Source organism: Oncorhynchus nerka, linkage group LG23, assembly GCF_034236695.1.
Source record: "Oncorhynchus nerka isolate Pitt River linkage group LG23, Oner_Uvic_2.0, whole genome shotgun sequence".
Lineage (NCBI taxonomy): Eukaryota > Metazoa > Chordata > Actinopteri > Salmoniformes > Salmonidae > Oncorhynchus > Oncorhynchus nerka.
The window spans coordinates 2,450,065-2,472,315 of record NC_088418.1 but is presented as its reverse complement, the minus strand read 5'-3'; the positions used below and the strand labels follow the sequence as shown (position 1 = coordinate 2,472,315).

General features: G+C 44.0%; 1 protein-coding gene across 1 annotated transcript in view; it reads right to left on the bottom strand.

Moving 5' to 3' along the window:
* The window catches only part of lyst (lysosomal trafficking regulator), a 280,835-nt gene that overhangs the window by 78,428 nt on the left and 180,156 nt on the right, over positions 1 to 22,251 (bottom strand). Inside the window, 6 exon segments of the mRNA XM_065008440.1 lie at positions 2,527 to 2,750; positions 3,680 to 3,847; positions 11,024 to 11,176; positions 19,528 to 19,694; positions 20,022 to 20,252; positions 21,340 to 21,509. Coding sequence (XP_064864512.1) covers positions 2,527 to 2,750; positions 3,680 to 3,847; positions 11,024 to 11,176; positions 19,528 to 19,694; positions 20,022 to 20,252; positions 21,340 to 21,509 — 1,113 coding nt within the window.

The following is a 22,251-nucleotide window of genomic DNA, read 5'->3' as shown; positions in this document are numbered from 1 at the left end:
GAGCCTGTTTTACCATATTTGAGCCTGTTTTACCATGATAGATGAGCCTGTTATACTATATTTACCATGATAGATGAGCCTGTTTTACCATATTTACCATGATAGATGAGCCTGTTATACTATATTTACCATGATAGATGAGCCTGTTATACTATATTTACCATGATAGATGAGCCTGTTTTACCATATTCACCATGATAGATGAGCCTGTTTTACCATGATAGATGAGCCTGTTATACCATATTTACCATGATAGATGAGCCTGTTTTACCATGATAGATGAGCCTGTTTTACCATATTTACCATGATAGATGAGCCTGTTTTACCATATTTACCATGATAGATGAGCCTGTTATACTATATTTACCATGATAGATGAGCCTGTTTTACCATGATAGATGAGCCTGCTTTACCATATTTACCATGATAGATGAGCCTGTTTTACCATATTCACCATGATAGATGAGCCTGTTTTACCATGATAGATGAGCCTGTTTACCATATTTACCATGATAGATGAGCCTGTTTTACCATGATAGATGAGCCTGTTTTACCATATTTACCATGATAGATGAGCCTGTTTTACCATATTTACCATGATAGATGAGCCTGTTATACTATATTTACCATGATAGATGAGCCTGTTTTACCATATTTACCATGATAGATGAGCCTGTTTTACTATATTTACCATGATAGATGAGCCTGTTTTATATTTACCATGATAGATGAGCCTGTTATACCATATTTACCATGATAGATGAGCCTGTTTTACCATGATAGATGAGCCTGTTTTACCATATTTACCATGATAGATGAGCCTGTTTTACCATATTTACCATGATAGATGAGCCTGTTTTACCATATTTTACCATGATAGATGAGCCTGTTTTACTATATTTACCATGATAGATGAGCCTGTTATACTATATTTACCATGATAGATGAGCCTGTTTTACCATATTTACCATGATAGATGAGCCTGTTTTTCCATATTTACCATGATAGATGAGCCTGTTTTACCATATTTACCATGATAGATGAGCCTGTTTTACCATATTTACCATGATAGATGAGCCTGTTATACCATATTTACCATGATAGATGAGCCTGTTTTACCATATTTACCATGATAGATGAGCCTGTTTTTCCATATTTACCATGATAGATGAGCCTGTTTACCATGATAGATGAGCCTGTTTTACCATATTTACCATGATAGATGAGCCTGTTTTACCATATTTACCATGATAGATGAGCCTGTTTTACTATATTTACCATGATAGATGAGCCTGTTTACTATATTTACCATGATAGATGAGCCTGTTTTACCATATTTACCATGATAGATGAGCCTGTTTTTACCATATTTACCATGATAGATGAGCCTGTTTTACCATATTTACCATGATAGATGAGCCTGTTTTACCATATTTACCATGATAGATGAGCCTGTTTTACCATATTTACCATGATAGATGAGCCTGTTTTACCATATTTACCATGATAGATGAGCCTGTTTTACCATATTTACCATGATAGATGAGCCTGTTTTACCATATTTACCATGATAGATGAGCCTGTTGTTACTATATTTACCATGATAGATGAGCCTGTTTTACCATTTTACCATGATAGATGAGCCTGTTTTACCATATTTACCATGATAGATGAGCCTGTTTTACCATATTTACCATGATTTGTTTTACCATGATAGATGAGCCTGTTTTACCATATTTACCATGATAGATGAGCCTGTTTTACCATATTTACCATGATAGATGAGCCTGTTTTACCATATTTACCATGATAGATGAGCCTGTTTTACCATATTTACCATGATAGATGAGCCTGTTTTACCATATTTACCATGATAGATGAGCCTGTTTTACCATATTTACCATGATAGATGAGCCTGTTTTACTATATTTACCATGATAGATGAGCCTGTTTTACCATATTTACCATGATAGATGAGCCTGTTTTACCATATATTTACCATGATAGATGAGCCTGTTTTACTATGATAGATGAGCCTGTTTTACCATATTTTACCATGATAGATGAGCCTGTTTTACTATATTTACCATGATAGATGAGCCTGTTTTACCATATTTACCATGATAGATGAGCCTGTTATACTATATTTACCATGATAGATGAGCCTGTTTTACCATATTTACCATGATAGATGAGCCTGTTTTACCATAGTTACCATGATAGATGAGCCTGTTATACTATATTTACCATGATAGATGAGCCTGTTTTACTATATTTACCATGATAGATGAGCCTGTTTTACTATATTTACCATGATATATGAGCCTGTTTTACTATATTTACCATGATAGATGAGCCTGTTTTACTATATTTACCATGATAGATGAGCCTGTTATACTATATTCACCATGATAGATGAGCCTGTTTTACCATGATAGATGAGCCTGTTTTACCATATTTACCATGATAGATGAGCCTGTTTTACTATATTTACCATGATAGATGAGCCTGTTTTACTATATTTACCATGATAGATGAGCCTGTTTTACCATATTTACCATGATAGATGAGCCTGTTGACAGCCAGCACCACCAGTCTCTGTAGTCTCTGTATGAACTCAGTCTCTGATGCTCTGATGGGGTTCTCCTGACTCATTCTTCTCTGCATCATCTGGTTCAGCTCATCACTGGCTACAGAACGCATCCTGGTCAGAAGACTGTCTGACTGGGCCAGGGAGAAGCGACGACGACCTGGGGATACAGGCAACGTGTATTATAGGAGGTGATTCCAACGTTGAGGGGCAAAGATGGTGTTAATCACACACAGGTGATCCTACAGAGAATGCTTAGTAAACTTGCATTACATGCTGCTAGCATCTCTTCATCACATGTCAGGCGTGACATGGACTAGATTCTCTGTGGGGAATGTTTTACCAGGAATCTACATGCCATAAGTATGAACTGAAATCTTCAAACAGGTTAGGGTGAGAACGGGCACACACGGGCACACACACACGGGCACACACACACACGGGCGCACACACACGGGCACACACACGGGCACACACACACGGGCACACACACACACACGGGCACACAGGGCACACACACACGGGCACACGGGCACACACACACACACACGGGCACACACACACACACAGGCACACACACACACACACGGGCACACACACACGGGCACACACACACACACGGGCACACGCACGCACACACACACACACGGGCACACACACACACACGGGCACACACACACACACGGGCACACACACACACGGGCACACACACACACGGGCACACACACACGGGCACGCACACACACACACGGGCACACACACGGGCACACACACACGGGCACACACACACGGGCACACACACACACGCACACACACGGGCACACACACGGGCACGCACACGGGCACGCACACACACACGGGCACACACACGGGCACGCACACACACACGGGCACACACACACGGGCACCAGTAATGTCTGAGTGTACTGGGCGAGTCCTATCCCTCTGCTCTTTCCATGCAGTAGAGCAGAGACTGGGATTATAGGAAGGGTGAGTAGTTCACAGCAAGAGTTAGGGTTCTGGGGGGATAATGTTCGCCTCCAAACAGAGAGCGAGAGGGCACCGGGTCCCAGATCCCAGTGTGGCTACCTGAGTCACATAGGAACACATAGGAAGTGGTGTCGGTGGGGGAGGGGAGGGGGGAGGTCTCAGACAGGAAGCAGAAGGGGGGAGGCAGGGGGATCTGGCCGTACGAACAGTAGTGCTGCCGTGGAGTACGGGGAATGATGCAGTCTCTCATAACCATAGCCATGGAACCTTGGAGGGAGGAGGGGGGATACACAGGTGAGATGCAGGGTAGATAACAGGTAACACCTGATTAGGAAATGACAAGAATGGAAGACTGACCAGTGATGGCCTCAGACTGGTCATAACATCTCAGTCTGGTCACAATAACATCTCAGTCTGGTCACAATAACATCTCAGTCTGGTCACAATAACATCTCAGTCTGGTCACAATAACATCTCTGTCTGGTCACAATAACATCTCAGTCTGGTCACAATAACATCTCAGTCTGGTCACAATAACATCTCAGTCTGGTCACAATAACATCTCAGTCTGGTCACAATAACATCTCAGTCTGGTCACAATATCTCTGTCTGGTCTAAACATCTCTGTCTGGTCTAAACATCTCTGTCTGGTCATAACATCTCTGTCTGGTCATAACATCTCTGTCTGGTCTAAACATCTCTGTCTGGTCATAACATCTCTGTCTGGTCATAACATCTCTGTCTGGTCATAACATCTCTGTCTGGTCATAACATCTCTGTCTGGTCATAACATCTCTGTCTGGTCATAACATCTCAGTCTGGTCACAACATCTCAGTCTGGTCACAATAACATCTGTCTGGTCACAATAACATCTCAGTCTGGTCACAATAACATCTCAGTCTGGTCACAATAACATCTCAGTCTGGTCACAATAACATCTCAGTCTGGTCACAATAACATCTCAGTCTGGTCACAATAACATCTCAGTCTGGTCACAATAACATCTCAGTCTGGTCACAATAACATCTCAGTCTGGTCACAATAACATCTCTGTCACAATAACATCTCTGTCTCATAACATCTCTGTCTCATAACATCTCTGTCTCATAACATCTCTGTCTCATAACATCTCTGTCTCATAACATCTCTGTCTCATAACATCTCTGTCTCATAACATCTCTGTCTCATAACATCTCTGTCTCATAACATCTCTGTCTCATAACATCTCTGTCTCATAACATCTCTGTCTGGTCATAATAACTATTTCACTAAACAGAATTTTACGTAATTATGACATGACATTGAAGGTTGTGCAATGTAACAGGAATATTTAGACTTAGGGATGCCACCCGTTAGATAAAATACGGAACGGTTCCGTATTTCACTGAAAAAATAAATAGTTTCCGTATTCGACCATATTAATGACCAAAGGCTCGTATTTCTGTGTGTTATTATATTATAACTAAGTATATGATTTGATAGAGCAGTCTGACTGAGCGGTGGTAGGCAGCAGCAGGCTCGTAAGCATTCCTTCAAACAGCACTCGTGCGTTTTGTCAGCAGCTCTTCGTTGTGCTTCAAGCATTGCGCTGTTTATGACTTCAAGCCTATCAACTCCAGAGATGAGGGTGGTGTAACCGATGAGAAATGGCTGGCTAGTTAGCGCGCGCTAATAGCATTTCAAACGTCACTCGCTCTGAGACTTGGAGTGGTTGTTCCCCTTGCTCTGCAAGGGCGGCGGCTTTTGTGGAGCGATGCGCAACTCTGCTTCGATGTGGCTGTTGTCGTTGTGTTCCTGGTTCGAGCCCAGGGAGGAGTGAAGAGAGGGACGGAAGCTATACTGTTACACTGGCAATACTAAAGTGCCTATAAGAACATCCAATAGTCAAAGGTAAATGAAATACAAATGGTATAGAGGGAAATAGTCCTATAAAAACTACAACCTAAAACTTCTTACCTGGGAATATTGAAGTCTCATGTTAAAAGGAACCACCAGCTTTCATATGTTCTCATGTTCTGAGCAAGGAACTGAAACGTTAGCTTTCTTACATGGCACATATTGCACTTTTACTTTCTTCTCCAACACTTTATTTTTGCATTATTTATTTGAGGCTAAATTGATTTTATTGATGTTTTATATTAAGTTAAAATAAGTGTTCAGTCAGTATTGTTGTAATTGTCATTATTAGAATAAATTAAAACTGGCCGATTAAAACTTGTTGAGGATAGGGGGCAGTATTTTCACTTTGGGTGCCCATAGTGAACTGCATCCTACTCTGTCCTAGATGGCTAATATATGCATATTATTATTACTATTGGATAGAAAACACTAAAGTTTCTAAAACTGTTTGAATTATGTCTGTGAGTATAACAGAACTCATAGGGCAGGCATTCTTCTAAACAAGAAGTGAAATTGTGGGTCAACTTTGACGTCATCGCCCCTTCCTTCCCCAACATCTCACGATGACATCTCAGACCGGTCACGATGACATCTCAGACCGGTCACGATGACATCTCAGACCGGTCACGATGACATCTCAGACCGGTCACGATGACATCTCAGACCGGTCACGATGACATCTCAGTCCGGTCACGATGACATCTCAGTCCGGTCACGATGACATCTCAGTCCGGTCACGATGACATCTCAGTCCGGTCACGATGACATCTCAGACCGGTCACGATGACATCTCAGACCGGTCACGATGACATCTCAGACCGGTCACGATAACATCTCAGTCCGGTCACGATGACATCTCAGTCCGGTCACGATGACATCTGATTGGTCACGATAACATCTCAGACTGGTCACGATAACATCTCAGTCTGGTCACAATAACATCTCAGTCTGGTCACAATAACATCTCAGTCTGGTCACGATGACATCTGATTGGTCACGATAACATCTCAGTCTGGTCACGATAACATCTCAGACTGGTCACGATAACATCTCAGTCTGGTCACGATAACATCTCAGTCTGGTCATAACCATTTTACTAAACATCTCAGACTGGTCATACAGTTGAAGTCGTAAGTTTACAGGTTGGCGTCATTAAAACTCGTTTTTCAACCACTCCACAAATTTCTTGTTAACAAACTATAGTTTTGGCAAGTCAGTTAGGACATCTACTTTGCGCATGGCACAAGTCATTTTTCCAACAATTGTTTACAGACAGATTATTTCACTTATAATTCACTGTATCACAATTCCAGTGGGTCAGAAGTTTACATACACTAAGTTGACTGGGCCTTTAAACAGCTTGGAAAATTCCAGAAGATGATGTCATGGCTTAAGAAGCTTCTGATAGGCTAATTGACATAATTTGAGTCAATTGGAGGTGTACCTGTGGATGTATTTCAAGGCCTACCTTCAAACTCAGTGCCTCTTTGCTTGACGACATTTGAAAATCAAAATAAATCAGTCAAGACTTCAGAAAAATTTGTAGACCTCCACAAGTCTGGTTCATCCTTGGGAGCAATTTCCAAACGCCTGAAGGTACCACGTTCATCTGTTCAAACAATAGTACGCAAGTATAAACACCATGGGACCACGCAGCCGTCATACTGCTCAGGAACGAGACGCGTTCTGTCTCCTAGAGATGAATGTACTTGTGTGAAAAGTGCAAATCAATCCAAGAACAACAGCAAAGGACCTTGAATATGCTGGAGGAAACATGTACAAAAGTATCTTTATCCACAGTAAAACAAGTCCTATATCGACATAAGGCCGCTCAGCAAGAAAGAAGCCACTGCTCCAAAACCACCATAAAAAAGCCAGACTACGGTTTGCAACTGCACATGGGGACAAAGATCATACTTTTAGGAGAAATGTCCTCTGGTCTGATGAAACAAAAATATAACTGTTTGGCCATAATGACCATTGTTATGTTTGGAGGAAAGGGGGAGGCTTGCAAGCCAAAGAACACCATCCCAACCATGAAGCACAGAGGTGGCAGTATCATGTTGTGGAGGTGCTTTGCTGCAGGAGTGACTGGTGCACTTCACAAAATACATGGCATCATGAGGCAGGAAAAGTACGTGGATATATTGAAGCAACATCTCAAGACATCAGTCAGGAACTTAAAGCTTGGTCGCAAAAGGGTCTTCCAAATGGACAATGACCCCAAGCATACTTCCAAAGTTGTGGCAAAATGGCTTAAGGACAACAGAGTCAAGCTATTGGAGTGGCCATCACAAAGCCCTGACTTCAATCCTATAGAATATTTATGGGCAGAACTGAAAAAGTGTGTGCAAGCAAGGAGGCCTACAAACCTGACTCAGTTACACCAGCTCTGTCAGGAGGAATGGGCCAAAATTCTCACAATTTATTGTGGGAAGCTTGTGGAAGGCTACCCAAAACATTTGACTCAAGTTAAACAATTTAAAGGCAATGCTACCAAATACTAATTGAGTGTATGTAAACTTCTGACCCACTGGGAATGTGATGAAAGAAATAAAAGCTGAAATAAATCCTTCTCTCTACTATTATTCTGACATTTCACATTCTTAAAATAAAGTGGTGATCCTAACTGACCTAAAACAGGGAATTGTTACTAGGATTAAATGTCAGGAATTGTGAAAAACTGAGTTTAAATGTATTTGGCTAAGATGTATGTAAACTTCCGACTTCAACTGTAACTATTTCACTAAACATCTCAGACTGGTCATAATACCTACACCGAACATAAATATATACGCAACCATTTCAAATAATTTACGGAGTTACAGTACATATAAGGAAATCAGTCAATCGAAATAAATTCTTTATGTCCTAATCTATGCAGGGGTGTGGATCAGAAAACCAGTCAGTATCTGGTGTGACCACCACCTGAAAGAACTGGGCCACTTTCAGCTTCCAGGAATTGTGAACAGATCCTTACGACATGGGGACGTGCATTATCATGCTGAAACAGGAGGTGATGGAGGAGGATGAATGGTACGACAATGGGCCTCAGGATCTCTTCACAGTATCCCTGTGCATTCAAACTGCCATCGATAAAATGCATTTCTGTCTGTTGGACGTATTGCCAAGTTCTCTAAAACGACATTGGAGGCAGCTTATTGTAGAGAAATGAGCATTAAATGATCTGGCAACAGCTCTGGTGGACATTCCTGCTGTCACCATGCCAACAGCTCTGGTGGACATTCCTGCTGTCAGCATGCCAACAGCTCTGGTGGACATTCCTGCTGTCACCATGCCAACAGCTCTGGTGGACATTCCTGCTGTCAGCATGCCAATTGTATTCTCCCTCAAAACTTGAGACATCGAGTTGTGTGACAAAGCTGCACATTTTAGAGTGGCCTTTTATTGTCCACGGCACAAGGTGCACCTGTGTAGTGATAATGGTGTTTAATCAGCTTCTTGATATGCCACACTGGCAGGTGGACGGATTATCTTGGCGAAGGAGAAATGTTCACTATCAGGGACGTGAACAATTTTGTAAACAACATTTTATAGAAATAAGCTTTTTTGTCCCTATGGAACATTTCTGGGATCTTTTATTTCAGCTCATGAAACATGAGACCAACACTTTACCTGTTGCGCTTATATTTTTGTTCAGTGTATTTCACTAAACATCTCGTATACTACAAAGCAGTTACACTGACGTCTACATTGGAAACAGTAGTTGGCATCGTGCCATTAATATGTAAATAACCATGACAACGCCAACGGATAGAGCTCTCATTTCCCTAAGATCTGTCAACTGTAAAATAACAATCAAGTAGTATTCTTCTTCTAGACCCGGAGCAACACAGTCCTATTGCTATTGGCACTAACTAACCAACCAACCATGGGATATCCTCTCACCTGTGATGGTCTTGGCACTAACTACAGTGCCTTGCGAAAGTATTCGGCCCCCTTGAACTTTGCGACCTTTTGCCACATTTCAGGCTTCAAACATAAAGATATAAAACTGTATTTTTTGGTGAAGAATCAACAACAAGTGGGACACAATCATGAAGTGGAACGACATTTATTGGATATTTAAAACAAAATTTTTTAACAAAGTGCAAAACTGAAAATCCAATGTTGACCTAAATGACTAATGATGATAAATACAATCCACCTATATTCAGCCCTGCACTTTAGTCTCAGAGGTCCGTTAAAAGCAGAGAGCATCATGAAGAACAAGGAACACACCAGGCAGGTCCGAGATACTGTTGTGAAGAAGTTTAAAGCCGGGTTTGGATACAAAAAGATTTCCCAAGCTTTAAACATCCCAAGGAGCACTGTGCAAGCGATAATATTGAAATGGAAGGAGTATCAGACCACTGCAAATCTACCAAGACCTGGCCGTCCCTCTAAACTTTCAGCTCATACAAGGAGAAGACTGATCAGAGATGCAGCCAAGAGGCCCATGATCACTCTGGATGAACTGCAGAGATCTACAGCTGAGGTGGGAGACTCTGTCCATAGGACAACAATCAGTCGTATATTGCACGAATCTGGCCTTTATGGAAGAGTGGCAAGAAGAAAGCCATTTCTTAAAGATATCCATAAAAAGTGTCGTTTAAAGTTTGCCACAAGCCACCTGGGAGACACACCAAACATGTGGAAGAAGGTGCTCTGGTCAGATGAAACCAAAATTGAACTTTTTGGCAACAATGCAAAACGTTATGTTTGGCGTAAAAGCAACACAGCTCATCACCCTGAACACAACATCCCCAATGTCAAACATGGTGGTGGCAGCATCATGGTTTGGTCCTGCTTTTCTTCAGCAGGGACAGGGAAGATGGTTAAAATTGATGGGAAGATGGATGGAGCCAAATACAGGACCATTCTGGAAGAAAACCTGATGGAGTCTGCAAAAGACCTGAGACTGGGACGGAGATTTGTCTTCCAACAAGACAATGATCCAAAACATAAAGCAAAATCTACAATGGAATGGTTCAAAAATAAACATATCCAGGTGTTAGAATGGCCAAGTCAAAGTCCAGACCTGAATCCAAACGAGAATCTGTGGAAAGAACTGAAAACTGCTGTTCACAAATGCTCTCCATCCAACCTCACTGAGCTCGAGCTGTTTTGCAAGGAGGAATGGGAAAAAATGTCAGTCTCTTGATGTGCAAAACTGATAGAGACATACTCCAAGCGACTTACAGCTGTAATCGCAGCAAAAGGTGGCGCTACAAAATATTAACTTAAGGGGGCTGAATAATTTTGCACGCCCAATTTTTAAGTTTTTGATTTGTTAAAAAAGTTTGAAATATCCAATAAATGTCGTTCCACTTCATGATTGTGTCCCACTTGTTGTTGATTCTTCACAAAAAAATACAGTTTTATATCTTTATGTTTGAAGCCTGAAATGTGGCAAAAGGTCGCAAAGTTCAAGGGGGCCGAATACTTTCGCAAGGCACTGTAACTAACCAACCATGGGATATCCTATCACCTGTGATGGTCTTGGCACTAACTAACTAACTAAACATGGGATATCCTCTCACCTGCGATGCTCTTGCGTTTCTGGTAGATGGCATGGTGAGAAGAGGTGGGCACGTTGACAGAGCTGCTCAGCTTCTGAGGGTCCTGATTAGCTGTCGTCTTTATGAACTCAATAGCTGATTGGAGGACACGGAACTGCAGGGCCACCGCCATCTCTACAGAAGGAGAGAGAACGAGTAGCTGTGTGTTAGTAGTTTAAACAGACCTCTGGTGGGTGTCTGAGCTGTGTGTTAGTAGTTTAAACAGACCTCTGGTGGGTGTCTGAGCTGTGTGTTAGTAGTTTAAACAGACCTCTGGTGGGTGTCTGAGCTGTGTGTTAGTAGTTTAAACAGACCTCTGGTGGGTGTCTGAGCTGTGTGTTAGTAGTTTAAACAGACCTCTGGTGGGTGTCTGAGCTGTGTGTTAGTAGTTTAAACAGACCTCTGGTGGGTGTCTGAGCTGTGTGTTAGTAGTTTAAACAGACCTCTGGTGGGTGTCTGAGCTGTGTGCCAGTAGTTTAAACAGACCTCTGGTCTGAGAGAACGAGTAGATTCAGTACCAGTCAAAATAATCATTCAATCAAGGGTAGAATAACAGGGTAGAATAACAGCGAAGACATCAAAACTATGAAATAACTTTTATAGCTTTTCCAGGCTATACTATACTTACCCTATAATATATATATATATACTCTACCAGGCTATACTATACCTACCCTCTGCCCTATATAATATATATACTCTACCAGGCTATACTATACCTACCCTCTGCCCTATATAATATATATACTCTACCAGGCTATACTATACTATACTCTACCAGGCTATACTATACCTACCCTCTGCCCTATATAATATATATACTCTACCAGGCTATACTATACCTACCCTATATAATACACTGCTCAAAAAAATAAAGGGAACACTTAAACAACACAATGTAACTCCAAGTAGTGAAGTGGATCAGGTAGTGCAGCTCATCCAGGATGGCACATCAATGCGAGAGGTTTGCTGTGTCTGTCAGCGTAGTGTCCAGAGCATGGAGGCGCTACCAGGAGACAGGCCAGTACATCAGGAGACGTGGAAGAGGCCAACATCCCAGCAACAACCCAGCTACCTCTGTCTTTGTGCAAGGAGGAGCACTGCCAGAGCCCTGCAAAATGACCTCCAGCAGGCCACAAATGTGCATGTGTCTGCTCAAACGGTCAGAAACAGACTCCATGAGGGTGGTATGAGGGCCCGATGTCCACAGGTGGGGGTTGTGCTTTACAGCCCAACACCGTGCAGGACGTTTGGCATTTGCCAGAGAGCACCAAGATTGGCAAATTCGCCACTGGCGCCCTGTGCTCTTCACAGATGAAAGCAGGTTCACATTGAGCACATGTCACAGACGTGACAGAGTCTGGAGACGCCGTGGAGAACGTTCTGCTGCCTGCAACATCCTCCAGCATGACCGGTTTGGCGGTGGGTCAGTCATGGTGTGGGGTGGCATTTCTTTGGGGGCCGCATTTCTTTGGGGGGGCCGCACACATATGCTGGTGCGGTTGGCCCTGGGTTCCTCCTAATGCAAGACAATGAATTTAAATAATGTGTAAATGTTGCACAATCCAGGTGTGTAAAGCTCTTAGAGCCTTACCCAGAAAGACTCACAGCTCTTAGCGCCTTACCCAGAAAGACTCACAGCTCTTAGCGCCTTACCCAGGAAGACTCACAGCTCTTAGAGCCTTACCCAGAAAGACTCACAGCTCTTAGAGCCTTACCCAGAAAGACTCACAGCTCTTAGAGCCTTACCCAGAAAGACTCACAGCTCTTAGAGCCTTACCCAGAAAGACTCACAGCTCTTAGAGCCTTACCCAGAAAGACTCACAGCTCTTAGAGCCTTACCCAGAAAGACTCACAGCTCTTAGAGCCTTACCCAGAAAGACTCACAGCTCTTAGAGCCTTACCCAGAAAGACTCACAGCTCTTAGAGCCTTACCCAGAAAGACTCACAGCTCTTAGAGCCTTACCCTAGAAAGACTCACAGCTCTTAGAGCCTTACCCAGAAAGACTCACAGCTCTTAGAGCCTTACCCAGAAAGACTCACAGCTCTTAGAGCCTTACCCAGAAAGACTCACAGCTCTTAGAGCCTTACCCAGAAAGACTCACAGCTGTAATCACTGTCAAAGGTGCTTATAAAAAATATTGAATCAGGGGTAAATTAAATATTTCTGTATTTCATTTTCAATACATTCGCAACAATTCTGGGATATTGTGTGAAGATGGGTGAGAAAAAAAATCAATTTAATCCATTTTGAATTCAGACACAACAAAATGTGGAATAAGTCGAGGGGTGTGAATAGTTCCTGAAGGAACTGTTCATAGGTACCAGGCTATATCTCACCACAGTACCCTACTCTCTAATATAGGTACCAGGCTATATCTCACCACAGTACCCTACTCTCTAATATAGGTACCAGGCTATATCTCACCACAGTACCCTACTCTCTAATATAGGTACCAGGCTATATCTCACCACAGTACCCTACTCTCTAATATAGGTACCAGGCTATATCTTACCACAGTACCCTACTCTCTAATATAGGTACCAGGCTATATCTCACCACAGTACCCTACTCTCTAATATAGGTACCAGGCTATATCTCACCCTGGGTTCATCTCACCACAGTACCCTACTCTCTAATATAGGTACCAGGCTATATCTTACCACAGTACCCTACTCTCTAATATAGGTACCAGGCTATATCTTACCCTACTCTCTAATATAGGTACCAGTTCATCTCACCACAGTACCCTACTCTCTAATATAGGTACCAGGCTATATCTTACCACAGTACCCTACTCTCTAATATAGGTACCAGGCTATATCTCACCACAGTACCCTACTCTCTAATATAGGTACCAGGCTATATCTCACCACAGTACCCTACTCTCTAATATAGGTACCAGGCTATATCTCACCACAGTACCCTACTCTCTAATATAGGTACCAGGCTATATCTCACCACAGTACCCTACTCTCTAATATAGGTACCAGGCTATATCTCCCTGGTACCAGGCTATCATCTCACCACAGTACCCTACTCTCTAATATAGGTACCAGGCTATATCTCACCACAGTACCCTACTCTCTAATATAGGTACCAGGCTATATCTCACCACAGTACCACAGTACTCTATAATATAGGTACCAGGCTATATCTCACCCTGTACCCTACTCTCAATATACCCTATATACTCTCTAATATAGGTACCAGGCTATATCTCACCACAGTACCCTACTCTCTAATATAGGTACCAGGCTATATCTTACCCTGGGTTCATCTCATCACAGTACCCTACTCTCTAATATAGGTACCAGGCTATATCTTACCCTGGGTTCATCTCACCACAGTACCCTACTCTCTAATATAGGTACCAGGCTATATCTCACCACAGTACCCTACTCTCTAATATAGGTACCAGGCTATATCTCACCACAGTACCCTACTCTCTAATATAGGTACCAGGCTATATCTCATCACAGTACCCTACTCTCTAATATAGGTACCAGGCTATATCTTACCATGGGTTCATCACAGTACCCTACTCTCTAATATAGGTACCAGGCTATATCTCACCACAGTACCCTACTCTCTAATATAGGTACCAGGCTATATCTTACCCTGGGTTCATCTCACCACAGTACCCTACTCTCTAATATAGGTACCAGGCTATATCTTACCCTGGGTTCATCTCATCACAGTACCCTACTCTCTAATATAGGTACCAGGCTATATCTTACCCTGGGTTCATCTCACCACAGTACCCTACTCTCTAATATAGGTACCAGGCTATATCTTACCCTGGGTTCATCACAGTACCCTACTCTCTAATATAGGTACCAGGCTATATCTTACCCTGGGTTCATCACAGTACCCTACTCTCTAATATAGGTACCAGGCTATATTTTACCCTGGGTTCATCACAGTACCCTACTCTCTAATATAGGTACCAGGCTATATCTCACCACAGTACCCTACTCTCTAATATAGGTACCAGGCTATATCTTACCCTGGGTTCATCTCACCACAGTACCCTACTCTCTAATATAGGTACCAGGCTATATCTTACCCTGGGTTCATCTCATCACAGTACCCTACTCTCTAATATAGGTACCAGGCTATATCTTACCCTGGGTTCATCTCACCACAGTACCCTACTCTCTAATATAGGTACCAGGCTATATCTCACCACAGTACCCTACTCTCTAATATAGGTACCAGGCTATATCTCACCACAGTACCCTACTCTCTAATATAGGTACCAGGCTATATCTCATCACAGTACCCTACTCTCTAATATAGGTACCAGGCTATATCTTACCATGGGTTCATCACAGTACCCTACTCTCTAATATAGGTACCAGGCTATATCTTACCCTGGGTTCATCACAGTACCCTACTCTCTAATATAGGTACCAGGCTATATCTTACCCTGGGTTCATCACAGTACCCTACTCTCTAATATAGGTACCAGGCTATATCTCACCACAGTACCCTACTCTCTAATATAGGTACCAGGCTACATCTCACCACAGTACCCTACTCTCTAATATAGGTACCAGGCTATATCTCACCACAGTACCCTACTCTCTAATATAGGTACCAGGCTACATCTCACCACAGTACCCTACTCTCTAATATAGGTACCAGGCTATATCTTACCCTGGGTTCATCTCACCACAGTACCCTACTCTCTAATATAGGTACCAGGCTATATCTTACCCTGGGTTCATCACAGTACCCTACTCTCTAATATAGGTACCAGGCTATATCTTACCCTGGGTTCATCACAGTACCCTACTCTCTAATATAGGTACCAGGCTATATCTTACCCTGGGTTCATCACAGTACCCTACTCTCTAATATAGGTACCAGGCTATATCTTACCCTGGGTTCATCACAGTACCCTACTCTCTAATATAGGTACCAGGCTATATCTTACCCTGGGTTCATCACAGTACCCTACTCTCTAATATAGGTACCAGGCTACATCTCACCACAGTACCCTACTCTCTAATATAGGTACCAGGCTATATCTTACCCTGGGTTCATCTCACCACAGTACCCTACTCTCTAATATAGGTACCAGGCTATATCTTACCCTGGGTTCATCTCATCACAGTACCCTACTCTCTAATATAGGTACCAGGCTATATCTTACCCTGGGTTCATCTCACCACAGTACCCTACTCTCTAATATAGGTACCAGGCTATATCTCACCACAGTACCCTACTCTCTAATATAGGTACCAGGCTATATCTCACCACAGTACCCTACTCTCTAATATAGGTACCAGGCTATATCTCATCACAGTACCCTACTCTCTAATATAGGTACCAGGCTATATCTTACCATGGGTTCATCACAGTACCCTACTCTCTAATATAGGTACCAGGCTATATCTCACCACAGTACCCTACTCTCTAATATAGGTACCAGGCTACATCTCACCACAGTACCCTACTCTCTAATATAGGTACCAGGCTATATCTCACCACAGTACCCTACTCTCTAATATAGGTACCAGGCTACATCTCACCACAGTACCCTACTCTCTAATATAGGTACCAGGCTATATCTTACCCTGGGTTCATCTCATCACAGTACCCTACTCTCTAATATAGGTACCAGGCTATATCTTACCCTGGGTTCATCACAGTACCCTACTCTCTAATATAGGTACCAGGCTATATCTTACCCTGGGTTCATCACAGTACCCTACTCTCTAATATAGGTACCAGGCTATATCTTACCCTGGGTTCATCACAGTACCCTACTCTCTAATATAGGTACCAGGCTATATCTTACCCTGGGTTCATCACAGTACCCTACTCTCTAATATAGGTACCAGGCTATATCTCACCACAGTACCCTACTCTCTAATATAGGTACCAGGCTACATCTCACCACAGTACCCTACTCTCTAATATAGGTACCAGGCTATATCTCACCACAGTACCCTACTCTCTAATATAGGTACCAGGCTATATCTCACCACAGTACCCTACTCTCTAATATAGGTACCAGGCTATATCTCACCACAGTACCCTACTCTCTAATATAGGTACCAGGCTATATCTTACCCTGGGCTCATCTCACCACAGTACCCTACTCTCTAATATAGGTACCAGGCTATATCTCACCACAGTACCCTACTCTCTAATATAGGTACCAGGCTATATCTCACCACAGTACCCTACTCTCTAATATAGGTACCAGGCTATATCTTACCCTGGGCTCATCTCACCACAGTACCCTACTCTCTAATATAGGTACCAGGCTATATCTCACCACAGTACCCTACTCTCTAATATAGGTACCAGGCTATATCTCACCACAGTACCCTACTCTCTAATATAGGTACCAGGCTATATCTCACCCTGGGATCATCACAGTACCCTACTCTCTAATATAGGTACCAGGCTATATCTTACCCTGGGTTCATCACAGTACCCTACTCTCTAATATAGGTACCAGGCTATATCTCACCACAGTACCCTACTCTCTAATATAGGTACCAGGCTATATCTCACCACAGTACCCTACTCTCTAATATAGGTACCAGGCTATATCTTACCCTTGGTTCATCTCACCACAGAACCCTACTCTCTAATATAGGTACCAGGCTATATCTTACCCTGGGTTCATCTTACCACAGAACCCTACTCTCTAATATAGGTACCAGGCTATATCTTACCCTGGGTTCATCTCACCACAGTACCCTACTCTCTAATATAGGTACCAGGCTATATCTCACCACAGTACCCTACTCTCTAATATAGGTACCAGGCTATATCTTACCCTGGGTTCATCTCACCACAGTACCCTACTCTCTAATATAGGTACCAGGCTATATCTTACCCTGGGTTCATCTCACCACAGTACCCTACTCTCTAATATAGGTACCAGGCTATATCTTACCCTGGGTTCATCACAGTACCCTACTCTCTAATATAGGTACCAGGCTATATCTTACCCTGGGTTCATCACAGTACCCTACTCTCTAATATAGGTACCAGGCTATATCTCACCCTGGGTTCATCTCACCACAATTCCCTACTCTCTAATATAGGTACCAGGCTATATCTTACCCTGGGTTCATCACAGTACCCTACTCTCTAATATAGGTACCAGGCTATATCTCACCCTGGGTTCATCTCACCACAATTCCCTACTCTCTAATATAGGTACCAGGCTATATCTTACCCTGGGTTCATCACAGTACCCTACTCTCTAATATAGGTACCAGGCTATATCTTACCCTGGGTTCATCTCACCACAGTAGCCTACTCTCTAATATAGGTACCAGGCTATATCTCACCACAGTACCCTACTCTCTAATATAGGTACCAGGCTATATCTTACCCTGGGTTCATCTCACCACAGTACCCTACTCTCTAATATAGGTACCAGGCTATATCTCACCACAGAACCCTACTCTCTAATATAGGTACCAGGCTATATCTCACCACAGTACCCTACTCTCTAATATAGGTACCAGGCTATATCTCACCACAGTACCCTACTCTCTAATATAGGTACCAGGCTATATCTCACCACAGTACCCTACTCTCTAATATAGGTACCAGGCTATATCTCACCACAGTACCCTACTCTCTAATATAGGTACCAGGCTATATCTCACCACAGTACCCTACTCTCTAATATAGGTACCAGGCTATATCTCACCACAGTACCCTACTCTCTAATATAGGTACCAGGCTATATCTCACCACAGTACCCTACTCTCTAATATAGGTACCAGGCTATATCTCACCCTGGGATCATCACAGTACCCTACTCTCTAATATAGGTACCAGGCTATATCTTACCCTGGGTTCATCTCACCACAGTACCCTACTCTCTAATATAGGTACCAGGCTATATCTCACCCTGGGTTCATCTCATCACAGTACCATACTCTCTAATATAGGTACCAGGCTATATCTCACCACAGTACCCTACTCTCTAATATAGGTACCAGGCTATATCTCACCACAGTACCCTACTCTCTAATATAGGTACCAGGCCTTATCTTACCCTGGGTTCATCACAGTACCCTACTCTCTAATATAGGTACCAGAATATATCTTACCCTGGGTTCATCACAGTACCCTACTCTCTAATATAGGTACTAGGCTATATCTTACCCTGGGTTCAACTCACCACAGTACCCTACTCTCTAATATAGGTACCAGGCTATATCTTACCCTGGGTTCATCTCACCACAGTACCCTACTCTCTAATATAGGTACCAGGCTATATCTTACCCTGGGTTCATCACAGTACCCTACTCTCTAATATAGGTACCAGGCTATATCTTACCCTGGGTTCATCACAGTACCCTACTCTCTAATATAGGTACCAGGCTATATCTTACCCTGGGTTCAACTCACCACAGTACCCTACTCTCTAATATAGGTACCAGGCTAGATCTCACCACAGTACCCTACTCTCTAATATAGGTACCAGGCTATATCTTACCCTGGGTTCGTTTCATCTTGGACGTCTCCATGAAGCCCAGCAGTGTGATTAGGTCCTCTATGATCCTGAAGTATTGAGCACCAGAGGAAGAACAGGAATGGATGGTCACCGCAACCAAGAGCTGTTGGATATCAACCACTAGTAGTTTGTAGTCGTTCAGAGGTATACTGGGGAGAGAGTGATTGAGACAGACAGAGAGCAGCGTGAGACCCCTGGCCAACCCTCCCATCGGAAGGCTACCCGAAACATTTGACCCAAGTTAAACAATTTAAAGGCAATGCTACCAGAAACTAATTGAGTGTATGTAAACTTCTGACTCACTGGGAATGTGATGAAAGAAATAAAAGCTGAAATAAATCCTTCTCTCTACTATTATTCTGACATTTCACATTCTTAAAATAAAGTGGTGATCCTAACTTAATTTTTTTACCCGGATTAAATGTCAGGAATTGTGAACAACTGAGTTGAAAAGTATTTGGCTGAGGTGTACAGACCCGTGCTCCATGCCGTTGAGTGTCGACAGGGTGTTGAAGAGGACGTAGAGCAGGCCTTGGTCCAGCAGTATGTCAGCCAGTTTGGGACAGGCGTTGACGAGCTGCAGTAGCATACAGAGCACGTTGTGGACCAGACTGTTCTCACACAGACTGTTCTCTATTAAGCCCAGCACTGGGATGATACAACGCTTCCTGAAGGGACTGATGGTCTCCATGTCCTCCAAGTCTAGACTGGAAAATACAACAACAATAAACACAACACTGACACCTCCATATTGTTTCTGTTTCATATCCGGCTCCTCCCCATCTTGTTCTCTCCCCTCCCCCAGGCCTTGTTCTCTCCCATCCCCTCCTCCAGGCCTTGCTCTCTCCCCTCCCCATCTCCTCCTCCAGGCCTTGTTCTCTCCCCTCCCCATCTCCTCCTCCAGGCCTTGCTCTCTCCCCTCCCCATCTCCTCCTCCAGGCCTTGTTCTCTACCATCCCCTCCCCATCTCCTCCTCCAGGCCTTGTTCTCTACCATCCCCTCCTCCTCCAGGCCTTGTTCTCTCCCATCCCCTCCCCATCTCCTCCTCCAGGCCTTGTTCTCTCCCATCCCCTCCCCATCTCCTCCTCCAGGCCTTGCTCTCTCCCCTCCCCATCTCCTCCTCCAGGCCTTGCTCTCTCCCCTCCCCATCTCCTCCTCCAGGCCTTGCTCTCTCCCCTCCCCATCTCCTCCTCCAGGCCTTGCTCTCTCCCCTCCCCATCTCCTCCTCCAGGCCTTGCTCTCTCCCTTCCCCATCTCCTCCTCCAGGCCTTGCTCTCTCCCCTCCCCATCTCCTCCTCCAGGCCTTGCTCTCTCCCCTCCCCATCTCCTCCTCCAGGCCTTGCTCTCTCCCCTCCCCATCTCCTCCTCCGGGCCTTGTTCTCTCCCATCCCCTCCCCATCTCCTCCTCCCTGCCTTGCTCTCTCCCATCTCCTCATCCAGGCCTTGTTCTCTCCCCTCCCCTCCCCATCTCCTCCTCCAGGCCTTGTTCTCTCCCATCCCCTCCCCATCTCCTCCTCCAGGCCTTGCTCTCTCCCCTCCCCATCTCCTCCTCCGGCCTTGCTCTCTCCCTCCCCATCTCCTCCTCCGGGCCTTGTTCTCTCCCCTCCCCATCTCCTCCTCCAGGCCTTGTTCTCTCCCCTCCCCATCTCCCCCCCCCCAGGCCTTGCTCTCTCCCCTCCCCATCTCCTCCCCCAGGCCTTGTTCTCTCCCCTCCCCATCTCCTCCTCCAGGTCTTGTTCTCTCCCCTCCCCATCTCCTCCCCCAGGCCTTGTTCTCTCCCCTCCCTGTACGTACTCCTCCTCGAGGCCGACAGGTCGTCCAAACAGCATCTCCAGGAAGACCTCCAGCAGGCCCTGAGTCCCCTGGTGCAGGTACAGCTGATTGGCTAAGAGACTGAAACCATGGTTTTTCAGGAACTTCTCCTTCTGCTCCTTAAACGCTCGGCTGAAGTAGGCATCCAGGAGCTAGAGAGAGGAGAGACAGTAAGCCGTCAGAGCTAACCTAACATACTGGCATCCAGGAGATAAAGAGAGGAGATAACATACTGGTATCCAGGAGATAGAGAGAGGAGATAACATACTGGTATCCAGGAGATAGAGAGAGGAGAGACAGTAAGCCGTCAGAGCTAACCTAACATACTGGCATCCAGGAGATAGAGAGAGGAGATAACATACTGGTATCCAGGAGATAGAGAGAGGAGATAACATACTGGTATCCAGGAGATGGAGAGAGAGGCTATATCTACTGGTATCCAGGAGATCCAGAGAACATAACATACTGGTATCCAGGAGATGGAGATAACATACTGGTATCAGGAGATAGGAGAGGAGATAACATACTGGTATCCAGGAGATAGAGAGGAGATAACATACTGGTATCCATCCCTAGGAGAGAGAGGAGCTATATCTCATACTGGTATCCAGGAGATAGGTATCCAGGAGATAGGAGATAACATACTGGTATCAGGAGATAGGTAGAGGATCCAGGAGATAGAGAGGAGATAACATACTGGTATCCAGGAGCTGGAGAGAGGAGATACCATACTGGTATCCAGGAGATAGAGAGAGGAGATAACATACTGGTATCCAGGAGATAACATACTGGTATTCAGGAGCTGGAGAGAGGAGATAACATACTGGTATCCAGGAGATAGAGAGAGGAGATAACATACTGGTATCCAGGAGCTGGAGAGAGGAGATAACATAC